The 9,212-nt window shown below is 55.9% G+C and overlaps 1 protein-coding gene across 1 annotated transcript; it reads right to left on the bottom strand.

The window, feature by feature from the left end:
• Positions 1–6,967: 6,967 nt before the first annotated feature.
• Positions 6,968–7,825, bottom strand: LOC128904890 (calmodulin, striated muscle). Its single transcript, XM_054189851.1, has 2 exons — positions 7,334–7,825; positions 6,968–7,104 (listed from the first exon to the last, which is right to left on the bottom strand). Exon 1 carries the CDS (start codon positions 7,823–7,825, stop codon positions 7,376–7,378), a length of 450 nt encoding a protein of 149 aa, XP_054045826.1. The 3' UTR covers positions 6,968–7,104; positions 7,334–7,375.
• Positions 7,826–9,212: the final 1,387 nt, after the last annotated feature.

Raw genomic sequence — 9,212 nt, 5'->3', positions numbered from 1 at the left:
ATTGATGCTGCAGGCAGGACCGTGGCTTTATGGACCTGTGCAACCAGCCGAAATTACCCTCCTGAGGATGAACCAGCCTGGTTGGCCACATCCAAAGGTTGCCCAGAGAAGCTGTGCCCCATCCCTGGAGGGGTTCAAGGCCAGGTTGGACGGGGCTTGGAGCAACCTGGGCTGGTGGGAGGTGTCCCTGCCCAGGGCAGGGGGTGGCACTGGATGATCTTCAAAGGTCTGTTCCAACCCAAACCATTCTGTGACTCTATAGAAATAGGCTGGTTTTTTTTATAGCGGTCACAGGTTTTTCGGGACATGGCAGCTGAGATTTTTGAGAGGACGTGGAAACGCTAAGAAATAAGCGCCCCCCCCACCCCCCACCCCCCGCCCCTAAAAAGTTTTGGTCCTTGTTTCCCAGGGATGCTTCCCGCATCCAGCTGAAACGTGGGCAGAAGGGCTTGGGCTGGGGAAGCCTCTTCCCCCCGGGCAGCTCGAGAAGGGGTTGGGGGAAATCCTGAGTCCTGGAAGAAAAGGGAGGCTGGAAGCAACATCCCAGAGGAACTGGGAGGAAGGAGATGCTGTCCCACCAGCCAGATCCTTCTCCTGGAGGAGGAGCCGATCGGGGTGGGGAAAAGCTGCCTGTGGGTTTTGGGGGTGATGGTTTGGGCGGGGGGGAGGAATCGCCACCGATTTGCCATGGGGGTGTGTGTGAAAAGCTTCAAAAATCCGCAGGTTCTTGTTGCCGCTGGGGTTACGGGGAGCCTCTTCCCGCCGCGGTGCCGCTTGGCGGTGCTGCTCCCCCCGGTAAGAGCAGCCAAAGCTCCCCGGGGAGTGGGAAATAGTCAACCGGCCGGGGCTGCACCGGCCACGTTTTCGCAGGAGAAAGACAAATCCTGGAAGAGCTTTGAAAAAAAATCTGCTCCCCGAAACAAGCCTGGGCGGTTTTCCGTGGGCGGGCGGCGAAGGAATCACGGGTCCCCCGGAGCCAAGATGCTCTTTTATTCCGGCAAAGCTCTTAAATCTGCAAACCACGGGCCCCGTTTCGCCTGTATTTGTTTTTTTTTTTTATTATTATTATTATTATTATTATTTTATTTTTTTCCCATATCCTGGGTAAAAATAAATAGCAACGACAAATCACGTCCGGGCGATTCGATTCCTACATCCTGGCTTCAATTCTCAGCGTCGCAAGAAGCTTTTTCGCGTTCCCCAGATCTGTCAGTAAATAAAATTCCCTCTGCTCTGGGCTCAGGGGGCGGTGGGCTGCGTTGGTTTTTTGTTGGTTTGTTTGTTGTTTTTTTTTGGTTTTTAAGGAGAAAAACGGGAATGGAGGGGAAGTTGTGGAAACGCAGCCCGGCTGGGGGGAGAGGGGGAGCGGGGGGCAGGTTGTGCCTCCCTGGGTGGGATGAAAATAGGGCAAAAAAAAAAAAAAAAAAATGGGGACGGAGGGACTGCAGAGCAGTTATTTCTTTATTTTGGCTTTGCCTGGGCTCACTTTTTTTTTGGGGGGGGGACACACACGACATCTCTTCTTGCAAGGGCTGATTTGGGCCTAGCGTGGATCAAAGTGGGAAATTAAGGGTGTTTTTTTTAGGATATAAAGAAGGGAAGGCGCTGGGCTCTAAAGCTGTGGAGGTGGGTGGGTTTTATTGTGTATCTCTGCGGGGGGGGGTGGAGTGTGATTTATAGAACTACAGCACCATCCTCCTGCCTAGCCCGGGAGGAGAAAAGAGGGGAAAAGGCCCCAAAATCTCCTCGGGCTGGGACGCGGGGGGCTGCGGTTACGTGGGGCTGCCGGCACGCCGGGCCGCGTGCGTGGCGGCTGAGGTCATGGCGCTATTAATTTCCCGTTAAAAGCCCCCCCGACCGCTCCGGGAGCTGCAGGGATGGAAAATGAAGCAGCTCCGATTGCGGCCGCTGCAGTTAACCCCTGCAGGGATGTCTGACTTTTTTTTTTTTTTTTTTTTTTTTTTTTCTGGGTGCGGAGAGAGCCAAATCCCACGGTGCCAACGATAGACTACACCCCTTGAAGGTCGATGGTGACCACCTTGGCCACCCTACGGCTGCTGTAGGGTCTCATCCGGCTCCTGGAGGGCTCAGGGTCCCCTGAAATGTCTGGAAAACTCTCCCGGCGCCTGCGAAGACCTCGACTGATTTAATCCCCCGCCAGCCGAGCGGGCTGGAGCCACATCTGCCCACCCTTCGGTGCTGGAAACCCAGCCATCACCGAGCACCCGGGGGCCATCGGTTGGTTGCATTTCACCCTCAATGCTCCCCCCCGCTCCCAGGGGCTGAAGCTGGGGGCTTATTTTGGTAACTCGAACTTGGGCAACCCCTGGGCTGTGGAAAGGGGAGAGAGGAGCCTTGTGAAATGCCGCGGCAGCTGGGGGATCCCAGCGTCCCCATGAAGAGCCCCAAGCGTCTTCGTGAAATCCCTTGGTGCTTTATGTTGAGCCTTGGGAATGCTGGGGAAGCGAGATGGGGGTGCCGGGGAGGTCTCCCCCCTCCTCCTTGCAGCTGGGCACAGGGCTCATCTCATGCCCCAACAACCTACCTGGCATTTGCAGAGCATGGGGACCCCTGTCCTGGTCCCCTTTCCTGGTCACACTTGTCCCCAGCTCGTGGTTGTTCTGGTCCCCTCTTCTTGTCCCACTTGTCTCCTGCTCCTACTTATCCTCAGCCCAAAGACTTGTCCTTGTCTCCTGGTCCTGCTTGCCCTTGTCCCCTGGTCCCTTCTCCTGGTCCAACTCCATCTCTTGATCCCACTTGTCCTTGTCCCCTGGTCCCACTGGTCCCTTCTCCTGGTCCATCTCCAACTCTTAGTCCCACTTGTCCCCTGGTTTCACTTGTCCCCATCTCCTGCTCCCATTTGTTCCATCTTTTGGCCACATTTTTCCTCTTTCCTGGTTCTTCTTGTCCCCAGCTCCTGGTCCCACTGGTCCCATCTCTTGGTCATGCTTCTCCCCAACTTCTGGTCTCGTTTGTTTTCCTCTCCTGGTCTTGTTGGTCTTGTGGTACCATTCATCCCCTCGCCTTCTCCTACTCATCCCCATCTCCCTGTCCTGCTTGTCCCCTCTCCTTGTCCCAATTGTCCCTTCCCCAGCCTTGCTCTCTGGGGCAGCAGAGGCAGTTTTGGCGTAGACCTGGCAGGATTCAGTGCAGACTTTTGGGGCCAGAGCCTTTCCCCATCGGGGGAAGCCCACGCAGCCCCCCAGACCCCCTCGCTGGATGCCCTGGCAAGCGCAGCCAAGAGGGGAACGCGATTTTGGCCGGGCTGTGAGCTGAGTCCAAGGAAACTCGTGTCATGCAAAGCAGCTCAGTGCCTTGGATGCTGTTGGGCGTCTGCATCATGGTGGCACCCAAAGTCCCACGTGGGACAGCGGGGCTAATACCAAAAAAAAAAAGGAGGTAAACCCAACCACTCAGGTCCCCAAATCGGGCACTTTGCCCCCAAGCAATGTCCCATCTGGTGCGACCTCGGGCTCAGCCCTGGATTTGGCACCAAATTGCTCCATTCAACATCATCTTGGCCATCCCTGGGCACCCGTCGCCCATCCCGTCCCATGCCCCTTGCCCGGTCATGGGCCAATTTGTGTTTGATTTGTTTTTTTTTAATTTCCCGCCCGTGCAGTGCTTTCTCCTTTCACAAACGACCTGAAAGTGGAAAACCAGCGAGAGAAAAAAGCACTTTAAAACACGTTAAAAACCACCCCTGAGAAATGAAACAGCTTCCTGCCAGACTAAACATTGGAGAGATGTACTCCCAAATGTACCCCCCAAAAAAAGGGGGTTTTTTTTTAAGTTTTGTTTAGTTATTTATTCCCCTGGGCAGATCCTGGCTTGCTGAACCCAACCCAGCCCTCCTCCGCGGCATCCCCTCACCCCTTGCCCCACCAGCCCGGATCAACCCCGCTTCAAAAATCCTTTTTTTCCCCACTTTTTTTCACGGCAGGCGGGTGTCGAGGGGCCTCCCCTTCCCGCGGGCAGCGACATTTCCCAGGCGATACGTCACGTTTGCTTAAGAGTTATTGCCGGGGAGGAGGCAGGGAGCTGCGGGCCCGGGGTCGGCAAGAAGGAGGGGAAAAAATGGGGAAAATGGGGAAAAAAAATCCTGCCCTTCTTTTCAACATCCTTTGGGAGGGCTCAGAAAAACTCCTTGGTCCCCCTTGAAGGAGGTCTCAGTGTTTTTTCCCCAACGTTTAATTGATGTGTTTTGAAAGCCCAGTTGTTGAAATGTTGTTAAAATGACTTGTTTTGCTAAAAAAAAAAAAAAAAAGGGAACGGGGAGAATTTGTGACTGATTCAGCAGCGCTGGAGTAGAAGCCGCTCCGGTCCTTCATGGTGGGTGATGCTGGGGCGGGGTGTCATTAGCCGCTTTTCTCCTAAAACCCATAATTTTGGGTAAACAGGGTCCAGGTGAAGCAGAACCGTGAGCAGGGGGAGGGGAGCGATGGGGGGGTTACACCCCTGTTTGCGGGTGGTGCTGATGCTGGAGCCCTCGGTGGGTTTTTGTCGGAAAGGCTGGAGGAAAATACATGGAAAGGTGGTGGAAGATTGTTTGCCAGTGGTGGAAGTGGGATCAGCTGCTGCAGCCTGGATTCAGGAGATCCCCCCGAAGTCCCATCCCAAGGGATCCTCCAGGGCCCATCCTGCAGGAACCTTCATGTCCCATCCTAGATGATCCCTATGTCCCATCCTAGATGATACTCACATCCCATCTTAGATGAACCCCCAGGTTCCACCCCAGACTATCCCCCAAGTCCCAACCCAGGTGGTCCCCCATTGTCCAACCCAAGTGGTCCCTCATTTGCCACCTCATATGGCCTGCCCCATCAGGTCTCATCTTAGATGATCTCCTAGATCCCAGCCTAGATGATCTCCTAGGTCCAACTGCAGGTGATCCTCCAAGCCCCATCCTAACTGATCCCTGGTGTGTTGTCCCAGGGGACACTTCTTCCCTCTCCAGGTCCCATTTTAAATGATCCTCCCAGGTCTTTTCTCAAGGGATCTCCCAGGCTTCATCTGAGATAATCGCCCAAGCTCCATTGTAGATGGTTCCCCACATCCTTTCCCAGGTGACAACTCCCCCAGATCCCATCTTAGATGACCCCCAGGTCTTATCCTAAGGGATCCTCCAGGTCCCAGCCTAGATGATGTCCCAGGACCCATCCCAGGTGACCCCTACCCCAGGTCCCACCCTGCGATCTTCATCCCCAGGTGCAGGAGACCATCCCGACCAGCTTTTGGGGTGAAAATGCCTGGTCTCTCTTCCTTGACACCCCACGGTCTCCCCTTTCCACCCTGCAGGGACTCCTCCACCTCCCAGGCACGGAGTCCATCGCCTGTACCCGCTCAATTAATTTAATCATTAATCAACGCCGCATTCAAACCGCCCCGTGAGTCATGGATCTGCCCCACGTGGGGGAAGGCAGCGTGCAAGCTCCAGGATGGATCCTGCACACCCCATCAGCTCCTCCACCTCCCGTGGGGCAATTTGGGCCTCGAAACTTGGATTTGGGAAGCAAAATCCCCTCCCTTGGCCATGCTGAAGCAAACAAGACCCTCCCATCCATCCGTCTGTCCATCCTGAGTGATGCCGGCGGAAACCTTCCCTCCGTGCTCCCGAGCATCAAATTGAGGGAGAAATGGGCAAACCCACAAACGAACATTCTTTTCCGGGCCGGTGCCGCTGCTGCCGGGGCTGCGGGGCCGGTGTTTCTGGCAGGGGTCCAGCCTCCCGCTAAAGACCGTTGGTAAGAAAAACCAGCTCAGGATAAGTGGCGTGAAAAAAAAATACTCCGGTAATTAAACAACCCCAGAATAGAAGGAGAAAAGGTCAAGCCTAAAAATACAGGGTATGGTTTTGCGCTGAATACGTGGCGTTAATAAATAATCGTGTTTTCGGGAAGGTCTAATTTTAGCGTCTCGGGTACAATAGCCTGGAGTGACCCCTTCGCTTGTCTTGATCTGGATGGATTTGGAGGATTTTTTGGGCTGGCTTTGCCCTGCTCGTGTCCCCCCCGCGGGGCCGCGGGGCAGGTGGGGTGCACGAGCGAGAGGGCAGCGCGTGGTGAAGGCGCCGGGTGCCGGGCTGGGATGGAGCGAGCGTGGGCGTGCTCAGCCCCGCCGGCCGGCGTGCAGGCACCAGCCCGGTTTTCCCAGCGTCGGGAAAACAACCGGGATTGCCAAAGATCCCAGCCCCAAGGATGGGCTGGAGGTTGGGGGGGTGAAGTCCTCGTGGTGACCTGAACATCCCCAGAGCTGTGATGTCGCCGTGAAACAGCCATACCCTGCTCATGCCACCTCCCTGTTTGCTCGTTGGTGACTGGGCATTAATAAGACCCATTATAATTAATTTTTCTTCAACCCCCTGCCATGTAGGGGATCACCCCGGCCCGGGGCGGGAGTGATGCTGCAATCGGGTTTCACCCTCTCTGTGGGGAAACTGAGTCACGGAGAACATGACGGGGTGGATTATGGCCAGGAAAGGTGAATCCCGCTCCACTTATCTTTGGGATGAAGATTAGGGCTAAATCCATCTCCTTTTAGATGGGGAGGAGAAAAGGGCCCCCAACACCCTGGCAGACCCTAAAAGCGATGGAGATTTGGGGTGAGGATGGCCACAACGGGGTGGGGCTGTGGCTGGAGGGTGCCCAGCACCCATGAGGGGCATTTTTCCAGCTTGTAGGGAAGAAGAATGGGGGGAAAGAGGATGGGGGTGATGCGGGGCTTCACCCTGACCAGGATACGCCCATGTCGGTGATTTTGGGGGGCTTGTTTTATAACAGGGACCCCAAAGAAAAGCTGAAGGAAGCACTGGCAGCCATGGGGGGACATTTCTTTATTGGACTCGGTGCAGTGCTGGGGGACATGTGGTGGCCACCAGCACCTCTACGGACATGAGAGGTGCATCTCGTGGGGGGCAGCGGGGAGGGACCCCCCGTGTCCATCTGCAACCCAAGCCCCATCCTGCCAGGTGGGACGCCCGCATCCGACGCAGACACTGGCTGGTGATGTTCCATCTGGGATAAAAGAGGATTTTTCCAGCCTGGGATGGTGGAGAGAAGGCGGTAGGGGATGGAGGGGCTGGGGGACCACCACAACCTCTGTTCCCTACAAAGAAATGAAGGAAAAATTTTTAAAAAAGCACCATGAACTTCATTTTCGCAATCTCCAGCAAGAGTTGCTGGGCAAGAGATGGTCGGGATGGGGGAAATGCAAGATTCGGGATGGGGGAAATGCAAGATTTGGGGTGGCCATTTCAATGGGTGGGGTGGACCCCGTGGTCCGGGACTTTCCATGCACGTGGGGTTGGGCGCGAAGCCGCATCCCAGCGAGTTACCTGTGGGGATGGGGTTGGAGATGGGTAGTATGTGTGGGGGGGTCACTTCTCCGTCATCATCCTCACGAACTCCTCATAGTTGACCTGCCCGTCGTTGTTGCAGTCGGCCTCCTTGATCATCTCGTCCACCTCCTCGTCCGTCAGCTTCTCGCCCAGGTTGGTCATGACGTGCCGCAGCTCTGCCGCACTGATGTAGCCGTTGCCATCCTTATCAAAGACCCGGAAAGCCTCGCGGATCTCTTCCTCGCTGTCCGTGTCCCTCATCTTCCTCGCCATCAGCGAGAGGAACTCGGGGAAATCGATGGTGCCGCTGCCGTCGGCGTCCACCTCCCCCACCATGTCCTGCAGCTCCGCTTCGGTGGGGTTTTGCCCTAACGAACGCATGACGGTGCCCAACTCCTTTGTGGTGATGCAACCGTCTCCATCCCGGTCGAAAAGGGAAAAAGCCTCCTTGAATTCGGCGATCTTCTCCTCCGACAGCCGCTCGGCCATGGCGCTCCCCGCTCGCACACGGCTCTGCCCCGGCACGTCGCGGCGCCGGCGGGGAGGTGCGGATGGGGCCTCCTCCCTCCAACCTGCCTCTCCCCAGAGGAGGAGGAGGAGGAGGAGGAAGAGGAGGAGGAGGCAGGAGCTGGGGCACGCGGGAGAGACTGAGCTACGGGTTCAGCTGGACCCTGGTGGAGCAGGCAGGGCAGTTTCAGGGTGCTGGAGAAGGGTGACCACCTTGGGCCACCCCAGCTGCTGTCCCGCTTGCCCTGCCAGTGGCATTTTGTGGGGCCGGCTCCTGATGAACCTCTAATTAAGGAATTTGTGCTGCAGCTTGCAGAAAAGTGGTGGTTTTGAGGCGCTGGAGGAAGGAGGGTGATACACACTATTTTGGGATATTTTAATGCAATTTTGGTGGGGTTTGGAGCTGTGCAAAGCCCTCCAGCCCTTTACTGGGGGGGCTGAGAGGGGACCCCCCCAGTCTCCCCAGCCCCAGGACCATCCTGGCGATGCTGGCGAATGTCAAACCTGCCAAGGGAGGGTTCCCTTCTGCAGGTCCAGGCAGAGCCTGGCTGCCCGGAGCCGGTGTGCTCCGCACTGACGGAGACCTGAATCAGCCGTGATGCCTCTTCCGGGCTCCCTGGGAATGGCCCCGCAGCCCCCGGGGCAGCTGACGTGGTGGTGCATCAGGTGAGAGGTGTCATGAGTCCTGCCCCGGTTAGTCAGGGGTTAACGCCTGGGGCTGAGTGAGGGTTAACCATGCTGTAATGGCCTGCTTTCATTTTTACTCATCTCTTACAGCAGGGAGTACAGCGGGGTTGCGAGGGAAATGACAATGAGGGCTATTTCTCTGTCCATCTACCCATCCGTCCATCCGTCCGTCAATCCATCCGTCAATCCATCCATCCATCCATCCATCCATCCATCCATCCATCCATCCATCCATTTATTTATCTGTTTATCCACTCATGCATTTATCTGCCCATCCATACTGCTATCTGTCCGTCCTACTATCCGTCAGTCCACCCATCCCTCCATCCCTCCATCCATTTGTCTGTTCATCCATTCATACTCGTATCTACCCATCCATCCATCCACCCATAAACTCAACCAATTTATCATCCATCCATCCATCCATCCATCCATCCATCCATCCATCCATCCCAACAACCAACCATCCACCCAGCCACCCAACCATCCATCTGTAAATCCATCTACCCTCCTAACCACATTACCATCCATCCATCCATCCATCCATCCATCCATCCATCCATCCATCCATCCATCCCTCCATCCCTCCACCCACGTGTGCATCCTTGTGTCCATCCACCCGACCACATTATCATCCACTCATCCATCTGTCCATTTCCCGATACATCCAGTTGCCCAACAA

Source organism: Rissa tridactyla, chromosome 1, assembly GCF_028500815.1.
Source record: "Rissa tridactyla isolate bRisTri1 chromosome 1, bRisTri1.patW.cur.20221130, whole genome shotgun sequence".
Taxonomy (NCBI): Eukaryota; Metazoa; Chordata; class Aves; order Charadriiformes; family Laridae; genus Rissa; species Rissa tridactyla.
The sequence above is the reverse complement of the archived record's forward strand: the minus strand, read 5'-3'. Positions and strand labels throughout refer to the sequence as shown.